Consider the following 19,434-nt stretch of genomic DNA (forward strand, 5'->3'; position numbering starts at 1 on the left):
CTGTGAATTTTGACAATGCTAAAGCTTTTTTTCATTTGAAAAAAAAAACAAAGATGCTGGAAAGCTAGTATCTGAATCGGTTACAATCCCACCATTAAAGTATCAATGAAAATGAGGCTTCATTCAGGTTTATGGATCGCTGTTAAACAAGCAATACACAAATTGAAGTGCTCGCAGCAAATCCTCCTTATTTGCGAACCCATCAATCAAATTTGGAATCGTACCGAGAGGCCTCAATTTAGGCCCAAAAACCGCATTATTTCTTCTCGGGCTGGTGCGTACTGCTAGTTTCAATCGTTTGGTTTCGAAGGCAGAAGGCAAATCCTCTACAAGTCGTCCGGGCTCCCTCGAATAATGGGATAATAGAACAGTCGAGTAATGGGCTAACAATCGGTCGTAATTGAAGTCTATAAAACTTCGCCATCCATCGTCGTTATTGTCGATACTGTAAAACTTGTTGTCTGAGCTCCACTACACTAGAGATGGAAAGAATCGAGTCTCCATAAGTTGATCGTTACAGTTCGACTGCAAGTTTTTGATAGGCAAGGATCAGCTCTTGAATGGATGCTAGGCGAGATATTTGCTTTTATTGCGTCTGAAACAATTTTTCCAATGGCTTTCTTCATTGATTTTTTGCGGATCTTATGGTTTTTTCCTGTTGAATACTTCAAAGAAACCAATTCGATTTGAAAATTTCGTTTTTATTAACTTTTGATTCTTGTTCCTACACCATAGATAAAATATTATTTATGTCACACCACCAACCACATGTAGGACATAGATCATAAATTCAGCAACCAGTCGCCAAAACCACCATCACTGACTACTAACTATATGGGAACATCGATGTGATTAATAGCTACCAAATTGGTTACATAATTAATCGTTCCTTGAGTGTTTTACACTGCCAATCCGATGTAGATGTATGTGGTTTGAGTAGCATCAGAACCTTTCCAGAATCCATCACCAAAAACGTTTTAATTAATCTTTCTGGCTCCCACTGCTGCTGCCATCGGTCCCGGTGAGTTGACTTTTCCTCAAACTTGGCAGAGCCTGTCCCAGGCTCAAGGCTTGAGAAATTTATTCATTTTCCTTCACTTCACAGTTGGGAATTTCTGTCAGATGCTTAGAATTTTAAGGAAACTTGACACACCACTTACTTGGAGCTTTGCTGGATTGAAAATTTGCCATTGGAACTTACCTGGGAATTTATCTCGCTTTTGCTGGTTGAAAGTTTGCTCCAGTCCCTTACCAATTTGGTTGCGTTTTCTGCAAATACTTTGACATATGAGAGAGTTTTTGTAGAGTGACGTTTACCTTCGAAAAGTTAGAAGAGTTCTCGGCTGAAATTGTTTGTTTTGGTAAACAATATTCTTACTAGTACCTTCTTTCAATTTGAACATCTTATTATGAAAGAAGCTATCAGCAAATACCGAAATCAGATATCAGATATTAAAAACCAGACATCATGTATCATAGATCAGACAATCATATATGTATTAGATATAAGATTTGAGATCAGACATGTTATATATAACATGAGAAAAAGAGATCAGACATCAAACATCAGACATCGGAAATATACTTCAATCATCAAACTTGAAATCGATAGACATCGAATGTCAGACATCAGACAACAGATCCAGACATGAGAAATCAGACATCAGACGTTAGACATAAGATATCGGCAACATTCATACGATATCAGAAAACAAAAGTCTGTCATCGGATATAAAACCAGCAATCAGCAATCAAATAGTAGAATACAGATTTCAGACAACAGGCATTCGAATTCAGAAAATAACTTCAGAAGTCAGACATCATACTTGTCAGACGTCAGACATCAAACGTCAGACATCAGATGTCAGACATTAGACGTCGGACATCGGACATCAGACGTCAGACGTTAGACATCAGCTATTAGATATCAGCCATTGAAATTCAATCATCAGACAAAAGATTACTGACATCAAACATCAGGTGTCAGACATCAGACGTCAGACATCAGACGTTCACATTTCAAAAGTATGAAGAGTTCTCGGCTGAAATTGTTTGTTTTGGTAAACAAAATTCTTACAAGAACCTTTTTCCAATTTAGTCAACTTATTATGAAAGGAACTATCAGCAGGTACCGAAGTCAGGTAATAGATATCAGATACCAGACATCATGTATCATAGATCAGACAATCATACATTAGATATAAGATTTGAGATCAGATATGTGATATATAACATCGGAATCAGAGATCAGACATCGGAAATATACATCAATCATCAAACTTGATATCCATAGACATCGAATGTCAGACATCAGACAACAGATCCAGACATGAGAAATCAGACATCAGACGTTAGACATAAGATAAAGGTAACATACATACTATATCACAAAACAAAAGTTAGTCATCGGATGTAAAACCAGCAATCAGCAATCAAACAGTAGAATACAGATTTCAGAAAACAGGCATTCGAATTCAGAAAATGACTTCAGAAGTCAGACATCAGACTTATCAGACGTCAGACATCAGACGTCAGACATCAGACGTCAGACATCAGCTATCAGACGTTAGACATCAGCTATCAGACGTTAGACATCAGCTATCAGACGTTAGACATCAGCTATTAGATATCAGCCATTGAAATTCAATCATCAGACAAAAGATTTCTGGCATCAAACATCAGATGTCTGACATCAGACGTCAGACATCAGACGTTAGACATCAGATATAAGATTAAGGTTGCTAGAATGACCGGTTTATCCGGGTTTGCCCGGATATTACTTAATACAAAATTTAGGAACAGTCCGGTTTTCATTGAAGTTTCCCCGGATTTTTTCCGGATTTATTCACTTTATTTGGCAAATCTAACAAAAAAACAAATTGTGTAATAATAATCATGAAAGGTTTTTCGGAAGCCTAAAATACGATTTAAAATTTGTTGATATCAAACATCAGATTTGATAACTCGGATATAAGACATCAGACATTAGACAACAGACATCAGAAAACAGACATTAAACATAAGACATGAGGAATACGACTACAGATTTCAGATTCATGCGACATGTGAGAGAGTTTTCGTGGAGTAACGTTTACCTTTCAAAAGTTTGAAGAGTTTTCGGCTGAAATTGTTAATTCTGGTAAAAAAAATTCTTACATGAACCTTTTATCAATTTGATCATCTTATTATGAAAGGAGCTATTAGCAGATACCGAAAATCAAATATCAGATTTCAGATACCAGACATCATGTATCATAGATCAGACAATCATGCATTAGATATAAGATTTGGGATCAGGCATGTGATATATAACATCGGAATCAGAGATCAGACATCAGACATCATACAAAATATACCAATCATCAAAATTGATATCGATAGACATCGAATGTCCGACATCAGACAACAAATCCAGACATGAGAAATCAGACATCAGACGTTAGGCATAGGATGTCGGCAACATACATTCAACATTACAAAACAAAAGTCAGTCATCGGATATAATACCTCAGTTATAACGCATCGCACAACAACTATCAAACAGTAGAATACAGATTTCAGAAAACATGCATTCGAATTCAGAAAAAGACTTCAGAAGTCAATACAATTGGACATGTATAAATGAACATTGTAGGGTAAAATCTCAACAAGGAATTCTACAAGGGGTTCTTATTTCTGTCTGAAGAATTTGATTCTGATTGTAGATTTTTGTTCACTCAATTTCAGTTAATCGAAGTTCTTGAAATTGCTCAAGTGGATCTTAACTGCTGCTTTTTGACCTGAATCTGAATAGAGATGATCGAAAATTCCTCATGGAAAATTTGTGATTGAGGTTTTCAAATAATTTACTAGATTGAGTTTTATCTCTAGGAAATGTTTTACAGTGGGTTATCGTCCTTTTTGAAACTAAAACACTGCTGATGATTCTTATAATTACATATCTAGGATTCTGCTTGGAAAAATGATTAATAAATTAAAATTCGATTGAGCCTTCTTTCGAACTGATTGAGCTGGATTGTAAATTTGGCTTAGCAAAATCTGGTCTATTAGATTGAGACTACTGTGAAATTTTTTTTTATCAAAATACCGGTTCTATTAATTTTCCTGTTTTTTCCAAACTGCAATTTTTTCGGAATACTTGAAATATCAGTAAATTTTGTAGAAGAATGGAAAAATGTGATGGCAAAGTTCTGGAATTTATAAACCTGTAAATTTTAACGAAATAATAGTAATTATGCTTAAAACTGCGATAATACTTTCTGGAAACACAATAAGGCTGGAACGAATATCAATTTCTTCTTTTGTTACCCCTTCCTTCGAAATTTCCAAAAACCAGAAGGGGAAAATAAATAAAGTTTCACGTAATTTATGTAAATTTCGATAAAAAATTCCAATATCTGAAAGATTACAAGACCAAAAATCAAATTTAAGAAGATAGGAGTTATTTCAGCTTTCGTTTTCTTGATTTGATTGAATTATTCGGTAAATAATTACTCGATATAGTATGCAATTTTGTTGCATACAAGATTCCGTGAAATTTATTCCAGTTTATTTGTCAGATATCAGACTTATCAGGCGTCAGACATCAGACGTCAGACATCAAACGTCAAACATCAAACGTCAGGCATTAGCTATCAGACATTAGACATTAGCTATTAGATATCAGCTACTAAAATTCAATCATCAGAAAAAAGATTACTGACATCAAACATCAGATATCAGACATCAGACGTCAGACATCAAACGTCACACATCAGACGTCAGACGTTTAATCCGGGTTTGTCCGGATATTAAGTACAAAATTTAGGAACAGTCCGGTCCGGCTCTTTTGTCCGGATTTCAATGAAATTGTCTTGGATTTATTCACTTTATTTGGAAAAACAACCACAAAAAAAACCAAATTGTGTTGTTTTAGTTTTATAAAAATTATCACATGAAAGGTTTTTTGGAAGCCTAAAATACGATTTATAATCTGTCGATGACTTTGGATAAAAGATTTTTTTATCAATTTATTTTCTTGATTTTAGTCGAGTAATTTCTGGTTTTTGACAAATTTTCCAGCATATTGCTCGGATTTTTGGTCGTCAATTTTATCAGCCATCATAATCCTATCATCAGACAAAAAAATTATCATCAAACATCAGATATAAGATCAAACATAACCTTAATATAAGAGATCTAAAAATCTGATATCAGTCATAAGATTCTTGGTTTCAGATTTGAGATTCATCAATTGGATATGTGTTGGTTTTTTTGTCTTATCAAATTGATTTGAACACTTTTTATAATTGCCTTATCCATCGTTTCGAATTGTATTGATTCTTTACCATGGAATAAAAAAATCAAAACGTTGCATGAGACATATAAAAAGGGGGTGTTATAGTTAACTTAATCTGAAAAATTTTTCGGGTCGAAACGAAAAACAGATTTATTAAGTCTTTAGAAAACACTTTTAAAAAATATAGCTTTAAATAAGATAAAACAGGTTAAAATTTTTCAAATTGGAATAAATAAACCCATTGGCTTTATAATTCCAGAAAAAAAATTTCAAAGTCGAGGGTATCGAGGATACGATATTTGATTTTATTAGGAATCCTGTCGTATTCCTCATCTGTCTTTCTTTTTTGTTGTGAAATGAAAACATATCAGCAGGTTTTACTTTAAAAAAATATGAGCATATCATTTTCATCGGATTTAGTTGACCTTTACTGCCGATAGAAAAAAAAATGTTTAGAATTTCGTTTTGTAGATCTAAGATCTGTAAAATGAGATCCAAAAGAAAATGCAATCTTTAATAATAACATTTATGTCTCGAGCACATCATTAAAACATGCCATCAAAACATCAATAATTTTTTTCAGTCGTGGTATTTTTTTTTAATCATAAAAATTTGATCTTGGTTTTTTAGCATTTTAGGGCTCTTGAGATTATCTGCTGTGGTTTCAACGCTTTGGTTGGTATCTTCTGTCCAAAAAATCTAAAGCTTGTCAAGCCTTTTGCTAGTTACAATTGTTGAAATTCTTCTCAACATTTTTTTAAATGCTTGGCAATACAATTGGACATGTATAAATGAACATTGTAGGGTAAAATCTCAACAAGGAATTCTACAAGGGGTTCTTATTTCTGTCTGAAGAATTTGATTCTGATTGTAGATTTTTGTTCACTCAATTTCAGTTAATCGAAGTTCTTGAAATTGCTCAAGTGGATCTTAACTGCTGCTTTTTGACCTGAATCTGAATAGAGATGATCGAAAATTCCTCATGGAAAATTTGTGATTGAGGTTTTCAAATAATTTACTAGATTGAGTTTTATCTCTAGGAAATGTTTTACAGTGGGTTATCGTCCTTTTTGAAACTAAAACACTGCTGATGATTCTTATAATTACATATCTAGGATTCTGCTTGGAAAAATGATTAATAAATTAAAATTCGATTGAGCCTTCTTTCGAACTGATTGAGCTGGATTGTAAATTTGGCTTAGCAAAATCTGGTCTATTAGATTGAGACTACTGTGAAATTTTTTTTTATCAAAATACCGGTTCTATTAATTTTCCTGTTTTTTCCAAACTGCAATTTTTTCGGAATACTTGAAATATCAGTAAATTTTGTAGAAGAATGGAAAAATGTGATGGCAAAGTTCTGGAATTTATAAACCTGTAAATTTTAACGAAATAATAGTAATTATGCTTAAAACTGCGATAATACTTTCTGGAAACACAATAAGGCTGGAACGAATATCAATTTCTTCTTTTGTTACCCCTTCCTTCGAAATTTCCAAAAACCAGAAGGGGAAAATAAATAAAGTTTCACGTAATTTATGTAAATTTCGATAAAAAATTCCAATATCTGAAAGATTACAAGACCAAAAATCAAATTTAAGAAGATAGGAGTTATTTCAGCTTTCGTTTTCTTGATTTGATTGAATTATTCGGTAAATAATTACTCGATATAGTATGCAATTTTGTTGCATACAAGATTCCGTGAAATTTATTCCAGTTTATTTGTTTTTCGCATTATTTTTTATTGTCCCCCCTCGCGATGTTCCAACTCCGAGCGACAAAAGAAGGATTTGAAATTTGTTGTGGCCTAAATTATATTTTCACATTCTTTATTGACTTTATTGAATTATGAGATAATATTACCAATATAATACTAAGAAGAAGTATGGCTACTCAAAATTTAATGCAAAATTAGCTTCCTAACATCTTTAACAGATCAACTGAAATTCGTGATATCTGTTTTTCATCAGATCAATTTTGTCTTATAAATCATTGTTTCCGCATTTAATTCGATTGGTGATACCCAGCGATCAAAAGCCGCTTATGAGGTGGATCCGTGGGTTTTTCCCCCGACCAAATTCCGTTCAGGTTCACTAAAGCACGTGCAAATTTGATGGAAATCTATCGGCACCACCACAATTAAATTTGAAAACGGTGTTCTGGTTTCGGTATCAATTCGATATTGGTGACAATCCTGGGTTGGATTCTCAAACGCTACATTTAACATGAGTTTGAATGGATTCGAAATTTTTTCCGAACAGCTCTTAAATTATTGGAAAAATTAATTTTCAATTAATTTTTCAATTTATACGAAAATTTCACTTTCCGAAAATTACCAACCTTTTCGTCACATTGGTCGAATGATTCCGAATGAGTATTCCCCCTTAAAGGAAACCACATCGAGTAGCCAACTGTGCCCAACATTTCGGGTGGGACTTTTTGCTTAAGCACAATTCCTGGAAGGGGTTTTAATTTCAAAACCCAGGCAGTATCCAGAATCGGACCTAGTCTTCCAGAGAAAATTTTGCACTCCATAGACTAGTGTCCTAGACAGATAGGACGGGATCAGACCGGTCGGTTTCGTTGTTGAAATTATTTTGATGTGAAATTCATTCGGTGGTATCCATTTTTGCATCTGTGGCAAAAATGAGGGGATCCGGTCGTTTCGGGTTTTTGGACTAAATAAGAGATGAGTTTTTAAATTTAAAGACTAATTTTTGACATTCACTTTCAATCGAAATTTTTCTGACGAAATTTTCGAACACTCAAGTTAATTTTTATGGCTCCAGAGAGTTGGATTGGATTTTTTGAGAATTATGTTAAAACTTTTAACTCTACATTTTTGTAGACCTAGAGAGTAAAAGTTTAATTTATTTGATTTTTCACAAATACATTAAGTGGCTCCAGAGAGTGAAATTTAGTATGTTTGCAAATACAGCATCGTGGCTCCAGATATAAGAGCTGGAAGAAGGTACACATTGCTTGTTACTTTCTTATTGAAATAAATTTGAAGGCTGGTCTCAAGATAACAAATTTCTTTAATCCTAGGCGGAATTTTAATCCCTTTTTTTTATTTTTCTTCGTCCCAAGAAGTTTTCAAAGGGGATTTTTCATCTCATATACGAAATCTCTTTGAATGCCGCAGAGAACATTCTTGGATAAAAACATTCTACCGAAATTGGACACTTTTGTGTTGTTGGGTGTCAAAATTTCTTTTCAATATCGAGAAAAAGTTCACCTTGCTCCCAGTTTTGGTGCCAATGGGGGAATCATCCGATAGAGTTTCGTTTCTTTGGCAATGTTTTTTTTCTCCCTTCCATGTACCTTGGCGCCATTTGTTTGAATTTGAAGCTTATTGAGGCAGGTGAAAGGTGACCTGAAAAGCTAACAGAAGGGGTTGTCCGGGTTTTCGAGAAGATTCCACCCGATAAGAAGTTGACCTGAAAAGATGTCGAAATATTTCAATACAAACCTAACAACTCGTTTTGGACCGTTTTGGACGTGACTTGTTGTCGGACTTTTTGGTGCCCCGGAAATGAAAGTTTTCATTATCGCGCTGCTATCCTTCATTTTCGGTTTGTTTTCCATCTAAGCCTGAAGGGTTCGAAAGAAATGGGTGCTCAGGTACCCATTGATTTAAACCTCTTTGAAACGATTTGTTTAAATATTTTCAACTTTTGAATGTGTGGAGTATTTTTAAAGGTTCACTCTTGGAGCGCTGCCCTAAATATCTTTTCAAAAGGAGTCTATGCCACAATATTTGCCGGATAAAAACGTGTCAACTGTTTTTCCTCCTACGAATAAAATGAGAAAAAAGATCATCATCGTGTCAGAGTTTCGGATATTATTGGTCAAGCATCTTCTGCCACTCCTAAGTTACAAACAATACTGTTTTGCCTCCACTCGATGGCATCTGAAAATACAAATAATAACAACAATGTTAACAGCAAAACTTTGATACAACGTGCCCGAAGAAAAATAATAAATTTCTAATCTTCGTTTCCATCTCCTCTTTCTCTACTTTCAGGACGTTCTACACACCATCTGTCAACCGAATGGTCCAGTTCAGCGTATCGTGATATTTAAGAAAAACGGAGTCCAAGCCATGGTTGAATATCCTTTTCAAAATACTCATAACAGTAACAGCCACTGAAAGCAACAACAACAAGTAACAAATCACATTTATTGGAATTTTTCGGGGCCGGGAGAAAAAAAACTTGACACATTTAGACGACATACTGCTGCTAGACCATACCAAAATCATATCAGCAGTGACCGATCGACGAAATGGATGGGACGACGCTGTGGACAAATATGAATGAACTGAACCCCCCAATAGAAAAAATAGTAGTCGCCTTTGGGGCCCAGGGAAAAAATGGTTGAAGTATGACGGTTTATTTTCGTTTTTTTTTTTTGCGTTCGGGGGGTGATTTACGATCGAACCAAAGCGAAATTTGAACCCAAAGCGCATTTGACAGCACCAAATATCGAGCACATGGGGTCCCGGATTTCTGTTTTTCTCGGGTTTATATCGTGGGGTGTCCCTCTCCTGGTTGGTCAGCGGCATATGGTTTTAGTGCGTGATAGTAGATATTTTTTTACGGTTCTTGGTTGCCGGTTTCGAATTAAAACGGTTTTAGTGGCAGTGTAAGATTCGATTGAACTTTTCGTTGAATTGGTGATAACGTTTTTGTTGTTCTCCTGTCAAATTTATTATTTGAAAACGGAGTTTTTCGTTGTTATGACATAAAAAAAGGTGACTTCTTTCCACGCTGAAGAAAGCTAGATTAAATTTGACTTTGATATTGTTTTTTACACTGAAAAAACGTTCTTATTCCAGAATTTGAAAAACAAATCGTTCGAAATTGCCTTCCTGTGCTAAACATTATTGTACCATCGACGATCCTCAAGGATCGGACACACCTCAAGAACTTCATACTCCCTCAGTGGCCTTGCAACCCTCAGAGGCATATAACGATTCGGGGCCTGACGACTCTTCAGAGGCCCAAAAGCCTGACGTACTGAGGGTCGTAGGGTCGCTTGTAGAGCACACCTCAAGGACTTAATACTTCCTCAGTTTAGGGAGTTTAGAGAGTAGGGGTATACACGGAGTATATCATGAGTCTTTCATGAGTCTTCATACTTCCTCAGTGGCTTCGCAACCTTCAGAGGCCTATAAGTTTTCGGGGCCTGACTACTCTTCAGAGGCCCAGAAGCCTGAAGGGGTCAATAGAAGCCTGACGACCCTCAGTAGCTTGTAGAGCACACCTCAAGGACTTCATACCTCCTCAGTGGCTTTACAACACTCAGAGACCTATAACTTTTCGGGGCTTGACGACTCTTCAGAGGCCCAGAAGCCTGAAGGTCAATAGAAGCCTGATGACCCTTATTAGTTTCTAGGGCACACTTTGTAATCCTCAGAGGCATATAACTTTTCGGGGCATGACGACTCTTCAGAGGCCCAGAAGCCTAAAGACCCTCAGTAGCTTGTAGAGCACACCTCAAGGACTTCAAACCTCCTCAGTGGTTTTGAAATCCTCAGAGGCCTATAACTTTTCGGAATCTGCCGACTCTTCAGAGGCCAAGAAGCCTGAAGATCATTACAAGCCTGACGACCCTTAGTAGCTTGTAGAGCATCTCTCAAGGATTTCTTACTTCCTTAGTGGCTTTGCAACCCTCAGAGGCCTATAACTTTTCGGGGCTTGACGACTCTTCAAAGGCCCAGAAGCCTGAAGATCAATAGAAGCCTGATGACCATCAGTAGCTTGTAGAGCACACCTCAAGAACTTGATACCTCCTCAGTGGCTTTACAACACTCAGAGGCCTATAACTTTTCGGGGCCTGACGACTCTTCAGAGGCCTGAAGATCAATAGAAACCTGACGACCCTTAGCAGCTTGAAGGGCACACTTTGTAACCCTCAGAGGCATATAACTTTTCGGGGTCTGATGACTCTTCAGTGGCCCAGAAGCCTGAAGATCATTACAAGCCTGACGACCCTCAGTAGCTTGTAGAGCACCTCTCAAGGATTTCTTACTTTCTTAGTGGCTTTGCAACCCTCAGAGGCCTATAACTTTTCGGGGCTTGGCGACTCTTCAGAAGCCAAGAAGCTTGAAGATCAATAGAAACCTGACGACCTTCAGTAGCTTGAAGAGTCCTGACAATTAGAGACCTAAGAACTTTCAGAAACTAAAGATAATCACAGGCCAGACGACCTTAAGGACCCTGATGTCCACTCGATCTGATGAACTCTAAAAGTTTAAAAAAAAACCTTTGTGGCCTGACGACTTCTAGGAGCTTGACAATCTCAAGGGTCTGAAAACTTCTTAGGTGCCAAACGGCCTATAGTAGATCTTGAAAACCTAAAGATTTTCAAGAGTCTGACGACTCTCAGGAGCCTGAAGACTTTCATGAGTTTGACGACTCTCAGGAGTCTGAAGATTCTAAGGAGCCTGATGACTCTCAGGAGCCTAATGATTCACGAGACCTGACTGTAGACCTGACCTGACGACTTCTCAAGCGTCGGAAGGCTTATGACTCTCAAGGGCCTGTGGACCTCTCCAAAGATTTGAATCAGTGCTTGACGTTTCTTAGAAACTTGACGGTTATCAGAGGCCTGAGATTTTCTAGTACCAATCGATTCTTCAGAGGCGAGACGATCTTCGGGAATCAGATGGCCTTCAGGATCCAACCGACCATCTGAGGGGAGCCTATGGTTATCTAAATTTTATCTGATGACCTTACGAAGCTTGACGAACGTCGCGTTCTGACATTTTCTTAGAAATTTTATGATCTTCAGGAGTCTGACGATTTGAAGAGGCTGACCCCGACTACAATCACAATTTCAAAATATTTTTTTGAATCAATAAAATTCTGTAAAACCTGTGAAAATTATCAATACTCATTACTCAGTGATCAGTGCACAAGTTCTGTGAAGAAAATTTACTTAAAATTGTTTGCTATAGATTTCTCTGTGCTTTAGTTTAGTTTAGTTTAGTTTATTTATGAAAAGCGGCGTAAGACAATTGTCTTTTTTAATGCCACAGTGGCGTTACAGTATTGATGAAATGCACTTAATAATTTACATTGATTTGTTTCTCTCTATCGTTGAATTATTCAGACTATTTTTCTGATTCTCATTACATCTAATTGAATAAAATTGAACATTGCTTCTTAAAGGTGCCTAAATTTAAAATATTTTTTGTTGAGCTTGGTAGTGAATTCCAAAGAACTACACCCCTGACAAAAAATGTGCAATTGTAGTATGTGCTTGAATGATTGGGTATAACATAGTTTCTCACTCTAGTGCCACTAAAAGGCTGTAGAATATTAAAAAGATATGAAGGACATTTAGTATTGATGATTTTATGGAACATAAAACATGACCTTGCTTTAATGAAGTTATAAAAAGAAAAGCCTAGCAACTTATGTTGTAAATGTGTGACTCGATCTAAACGGCGTAGATTAAAAACATAGCGGACACATGAATTTAGTGCAATTCTCATTCTGTCAAATGCTCTGGCTGATACTGTGGGTAGCAAGAAATCACACGCGATGAAATATGGCAAGATAAATGTCTTGAACAGTTTTAATTTTATATCCTGATTAAGAAAACTAGACTTGAGTTTTATGTTTCGAAGCACTCCATAAATTTTTCCACACTGTTTCAAAACATGACTATCCCAATCAAATTTGTTGTTTACGACAAATCCCAAACTAGTTGCCTTTTCCACAAAAACGATTTCGTTTTCACCTAATTTCAGAGAAATTGTATCAAACGCCTTTGAACAATCAAGAAGCACTAAAATAACTTTACAACCTTCATCTATGGATTTGGATATATCATTACCTATTTTCAACATTGCGGTTTTTGTACTATGGCCCGGTCGATAACCAGATTGATATTCTGTAATTAAACTGTATGCGTTCAAATATGTACTTATTTGTTTTTTCATTATTCGTTCGAATACTTTTGATAGAGCACATAAAATGCTTATTGGACGGAGATTTGAGAGTGATGTTATGTTTGACTTCTTCTTAAAAGGGATTATTTTTGATTGTTTCCAAGCTTGTGGATATTTAGATGTTTCGATTATACTGTTAAAGATGTGTGATAAATGTTTAATGATGAGTGGCAGAATTTGCTTGATGAATTTTATAGGAATTTGGTCTAATCCTATGGCATTCGATTTTACTTCGTACACAGCGTTGATAATTTCATATTCTTGAATGCAGTTGAACTTAAAACCCATTGAATTTGAATGAAAATTTTCATAAGATATTGCGTGGTCTACAGTAAAGCTTTCATGAAATTTTTGATTAATTACATCTGGGTGGAAGTCATTTTCGGTACTGGATTTACGCTTTGATAAGCCGATATTTTGAAGTTTGCTCCAAAACTCTTTCGGTGTCATATGCTGGTTAAATTCATTATTGTAGTAGTCGCGTTTAGCTTTCAAAATTTTCTTGTTTGCTATGTTTCTAAGTCTTTTAAAATTACTTTTATCTTCACTGCTTTTAGTCATCTTCCATTTACCATAAGCGCGATCGCGGTCAATCAGAGCAATTTGCAAATTCGATTTAAACCAAGGATTGTACTTGCGTTTGGATGTGTTTTTTCTCCTAAGAGGTACGCACGTGTCATGGAGGAATTTGACACGATCATTGAAAAAATCTATAATGTCGTTGGTATCAGTAAGGGAGTGAAAATAGGTCCAATTAATTTTATTGTACTCTTGGATTAAATAATTTGGATCTAGACATTTATAGTCTCTATAGAAGTATTCATCGTTTACAATTTCTGTGTCGTAGTTGAAAGAAGCGTAAATCATATCATGATTTGAAGCATTGGGTATACTTATTTGTCCAAAACGTATTATTGAACTTTGTCGGCTTGTTATTAGTAAGTCCAGCTGTGAAGCCCCATGATTATGAAAATATGTTGGTTCAGTCCCTACATTATACATTCCGATTTCACTCAACACGCTACAAAACCGCTCAGTTTTACTATTTTGGATCACGAGATTAGTGTTAAAGTCACCCATCAAAACAATATCATCGTAAGCACCTTCGTATTTCAAAATTTCATCGTGGATCATTTCTGCACAGTCTATACTTGGATGGTTGTAAATCACTCCAATTAGTAATTTTTGATTGGGAAGAATCAGCTCTACAAACATGTATTCGAATGTATTAGAATGTCTAACAACAAAATTAGCTTCAATAAGTTTGCACTTGTAACGTTTCTTGACATACAGGAGTAGTCCACCGCCCGTTTTACCTACACGATCGCTTCTGAACGTAAAATAATCATTAATAGTGATTAAACTTGTATCTTTAGTATTATTTAGCCAAGTTTCGCATACCCCCGCAACATCGACAGATGAGACTTGCAATATTTGTTTATATTCGTCAAATTTGGTCATATTTTTCGCACATATGCTTTGCATGTTGAGAGAACAGATAGATAACTTCTTAGATTCAAACGAGGATTTCATTACAATACCCGGTATGCACACATTTGTCATGGTGTTTAACTGATCATTATTAGCCATTATCATGAAAAACACATTTAAAGAAGCAATGATCAATTTTAATTAAAAAGGTTTTTTTCAAATGAACGATTTCTAAAATTCAAACTACCGCAATTTAAACTCGAAAACAGTCTTTTTTACGCTAAGTTCGATAGAGTAACGATCCGTAGCAAGTGCCTTCGATGACGCCAATCCGAAGATACCACAGCAACAACAGCTCCCCGTCGACAGCAGCAACGTAACAGCAACAACAGCAACATACTTTTAGGACCAGGAATCAAAGGAAGATCTTCGGGATGGATTGGAAGGAGAGAGAGCGCTAGTAAGGAAAAGGTTTTTTTTTTTTGTAACTTTTAGGAGGGGATTCACGGGATAACTTAGGGATGGATTGGAAGGATAGAGAGCACTTGTGAGGATAGGTTTGTTTACGTTTTGTAACTTTTAGGAGGGGAGTCACGGGATAACTTAGGGACGGATTGGAAGGATAGAGAGCACTTATGAGGATGGGTTTGTTTACGTTTTGTAGCTTTTAGGAGGGGAGTCACGGGATAGCTTAAGGATGGATTGGAAGGAGAGAGAGCACTTATGAGGAAGGGGTTGTTTACTTTTTGTAACTTTCAGGAGAGGAATCACCAAGGACAGCAGGATGGGAATCAGAGGAGAGAGATATCTTGTAAGGAAAGGTTATTGTAGTACACGCTTCAGCTCGTCTTCCGATGAGATCGGTGTGCCTTCGATGTCAGATCTCTTCTTAACAAACACTACGCCGTTTTTCGTGTAGACAGATGAAAGTTTTCCCTCTCGTTTCGAATTCAAAGCTTTAATGTTGAGAAGCCTTGCAGCGGGAGAGAGATTCTCGTTCACAAAAATTCGATCCTTGTTTTTGAAACCGATGATCTCGAGAGTGAGTGTCCTCGTTCTGAGATACCTGGAGTAGAAATCGTTCCTCTGGTTGGTTATCGCAAACTGGATCATCACTATATACGCCTTCCCGGCTATCATTGTGGCTCTCGACAAGCGTCTCATATCGACGAGAGGCACCTGTCCAGCGTAACCAAGATGACGACACAGCTTTTCAAAATATTCGTATAGGTTTTCTTCTTGAATAAACGGGATGCCTCTCATCAGCAGATCGTTGGTGTTCAGAGATCGTGCGATACTCTCTGTGTTCATTTGGATGCCTTCTGTGTTGCGTGCGACAGAGACACCAAGTTCGGAGATTGTTTGTTGCAGATCTGAGCGTATGAGATCCATCTCAGCTTTGATCTCAGTTTTCATGGACAATAGCTCCTCTTTGATGTGTTCGGAAATTTCGGTTTTCGTTTGTTCCATTTTTCCCATCAATAGTTCTGCTAGCTGTGAGATGGACATTTCTTCTGAAGAGTCGGTGGAATCGTTATTGTCCGGCTTGTTACGTTTAGTGTTTTGGCTCCGAGTTGCCATGGTGAGCAGAATTCCGTAAGTTGAGATCAGTGAGTACCACGGACGATGTTGTAATTCGTGAACAATGGCTACTTGCTTGCAAAATTTCGATTTTTATTATCCGCCCAATTTTCCCTTTCTGCTGGTTTTAACTCGCGACGACAGATGACGGTTGAAGTTTGACCGTTTAATTAAATCTTCGATGCACTTTTGGAAGATAGTAAGGTAAGATCACTGCTTATTTTCGAGTTTAAAGCGCGCCGCGATCTACTCTGTGCACTTCATAATACAATAGCTCTCAGAACAAGGCTGACAATATAATAATACAATAGCAACTCAGAACAAGGCTGACGATCCTCAAGGCCTAAGAAGCCCAACGTCGTTCAGGAGCCCAATGATCCTTAGGATATTGGCAACCTTCACATGCCTAACCAATTTTGAGGCCGCATAATCATCAGGGCCTGAAGACTATCCGAGGACTGAAGGGCCCATCAGAATTAGACCTGAAGACTATCCGAGGACTGAAGGGCCCATCAGAAATAGACCTGATGTCTTTCGGAATCAATACTTCTTCCATAAGTCTGGAGACTTTCAGGGTCATGATGACCTCCATATGCCTAAAAATCTTCTAGGCCAAATACTCCTCGAGGCGTGTAGACTTTCCAGGGGCCTGACAATCATAAGAAATCGACTTGACAACTTCTCAGGAGCCTGATATCTTTGAGGGTTCTAACGAACCTCAGGATCTTGGCAACCATCACTTGCCTGACGACATTTGAGGCATCATACTCTTCAGAGCCTGAAAACTTTCACGGGGTCTGACGGACCCACCAGAAATCGACCAGATGTCCTTCAGAAAAATACTTCGTGCAGGAGACTGGAGACCTTCAGGATCTTGATGACCTTCATATGTATGTCTAAAGATCTTCGAGGCCAAATACTCCTCGAGGCCTGGAGACTTTCCAGGGGCTTGACAATCATTAGAAATTGACTTGACAACTTCTTAAAAGCCTGAAATCTTTGAGGGTTCTTAGGAACCTCAGAGTATTGACAACCTTCACATGCCTGACGAATTTCGTGGTCTAATACTTCTCAGGGCAAGATGACTTTTCAGGGCCTGAAGATCATCAGTAATCGAACTGACGACCCTCAAAAGCCTGATGACTTCTGAGGAGCTCGACTTTACACTGGAGTCTGGAGACCCTCAAGGGCCTGATGACCATCAAGGCCAACACCCCAGGGTGAAAAGTATCAGAAATTCACGTGATACCCTTCAAAAGCCTGACGAACCTCAGGGACCTTACCACCCTTAAGACCTTACATTTGCCAACTCTCAAAACTTCTGATGATGCTGTCTTCTTTAAACTAGCCAGAGCTATAGCTGAGAATACAGAAATTCTCATTGTCCATCAAAATCTTTCACCAACCTGTGATAATTATCAATACTCCGTGATCAGTGCACAGTTTCTGTGAAGAAAATTCACTCAAAATTATTTGCAACAGAGTTCTCTGTAATTTAGGCTGACGATACTCAGGGCATAAGAACTCCTCAGAAGCCCCACGTCTTTCTGGAGCTGAATGACTCTCAGGGTCTTGGCAACCTTCACATGCCTGACGAAATTTGAGCCCTTAGAGTCCTCTGAGCCTGAAGATCTTCCCAGGGCCTGACGGGCTTATCAGAAATCGACCTGATGTCCTTCGGAACCAATTCATTTGACAGCAGTCCGGAGACCCTCAAGATCTTGATGACCTTCATTTGCCTATAGATCTTCAAGGCTAGATACTGCTCGAAGCCTGAAGACTTTCCTGGGGCCTGGCAATCATTATAAATCAACTTGACAACTTCTCAGGAGCCTGATATCTTAGGGTTCTAACGAACCTCAGGATCTTGACAACCACCACATGCTTGACGAAATTTTAAGCGTCATACTCCTCAGAGAATGAAAATAATCCCGGGGTCTGACGGACCCATCAGAAATCGACCAGTTGTCCTTGGGAAACAATACTGCGTGTAGGAGTCTGGAGACCTTCAAGGTCTTGATGACCTTCATACGCCTGTAGATCTTCGAGGCCAAATACTCCTCAAAGCTAGGAGACTTTCCAGGGGCTTGACAACTATCAGAAATCGACTTGATAACTTCTTAGGAACCTGGTATCTTTGAGAGTTCTATCGAACCGCAGGGTCTGGACGACCTTCAGATGCCTGACGAATTTCGTGGTACAATACTCCTCAGAGCAAGGTGACTTTTCAGGGGCCTCAAGATCACCAGTTATCGAACTGACGATCCTCAAAAGCCTGACGACTTATCAGAAACTTGACTTTTCACAGGGCCACAAGCACTTCTCAGAGCCGGAAGACTTTTCAGGGGCAGGAAGACTATCAGAAATCGACGTGACAACCCTCAGAAGTCTGATGAACCCCAGTGAACTTACGACCCTCAAGACCTGACATCATCAGAACTTCTGATGATGCTGTCTTCTTTTAACTAGCTTTTCTGTATTCTCAAGAGTCCATCAAAATCTTTCGTTTTGATAAAATCATTCAAGTAAATACTACATAATAAATCAGTTTTTTAGGCACGCTGACTCTAGAGTCCCCTCAGAGCGCACCGGGTGATGCAAATTTTCATACCTTCAACCTCGCCTAACGGAAACAGGACTCGGTCACCTGCCGGCTTGAAACGCCCGGTTTGAAAGAAAGAAAATAATTTCCAATTTTAATACCTGCTGGCATCGGAGCTTTTCCGCTTTTCCATTTGCCCCTCGGGTCGGTCAGGAATTTGCTGCATTCTCGTTATCTCGCGCGTTCCTGTCCCGGTTCTGTCTGTGTATGTAGGACTCCGCTTTATCTCCGCTCGCCATCGAGTCCAAATTATAGAGCTCGTGTCGTGAAACAATGTGATAATGGAGGTTTCTATTCCGGGCCCCGGGAGCTGTCTGTTTCAGGTTTTTTTTTTCTCTCCCTCTTTCAGGAGTGGAAGGAGGTCATTGGAAAAGGGGAGGCACATTAATGTTATAGGTGAGAATAATCCCACCAGGCTGCGTTGGTGAAATACACTCAAAGTTTTCCTGTTAGTTTTTGTGGAACGAATAAGTTGAGTAATAGCCGTTGTTCGTAGTGATACTGAAAAAAGTGGTCTTTAAATGCATCCTTCTGGAACGCTCTATGTTCTGGTTTTATTCCAATCAAAAATCATAATAA

The 19,434-nt window shown here is 37.8% G+C and overlaps 1 protein-coding gene across 8 annotated transcripts in view; it reads left to right on the forward strand.

Moving 5' to 3' along the window:
- The window catches only part of LOC129744574 (heterogeneous nuclear ribonucleoprotein L), a 528,701-nt gene that overhangs the window by 329,705 nt on the left and 179,562 nt on the right, over positions 1–19,434 (forward strand). For all 8 annotated transcript variants that reach the window (XM_055737162.1, XM_055737163.1, XM_055737161.1 and 5 more), the window contains one exon: positions 9,306–9,391. In XM_055737162.1, the coding sequence (XP_055593137.1) occupies positions 9,306–9,391 (86 nt within the window). The remainder of the gene's footprint in view (positions 1–9,305; positions 9,392–19,434) is intronic.

Source organism: Uranotaenia lowii, chromosome 2, assembly GCF_029784155.1.
Source record: "Uranotaenia lowii strain MFRU-FL chromosome 2, ASM2978415v1, whole genome shotgun sequence".
In the NCBI taxonomy this organism is placed as follows: domain Eukaryota; kingdom Metazoa; phylum Arthropoda; class Insecta; order Diptera; family Culicidae; genus Uranotaenia; species Uranotaenia lowii.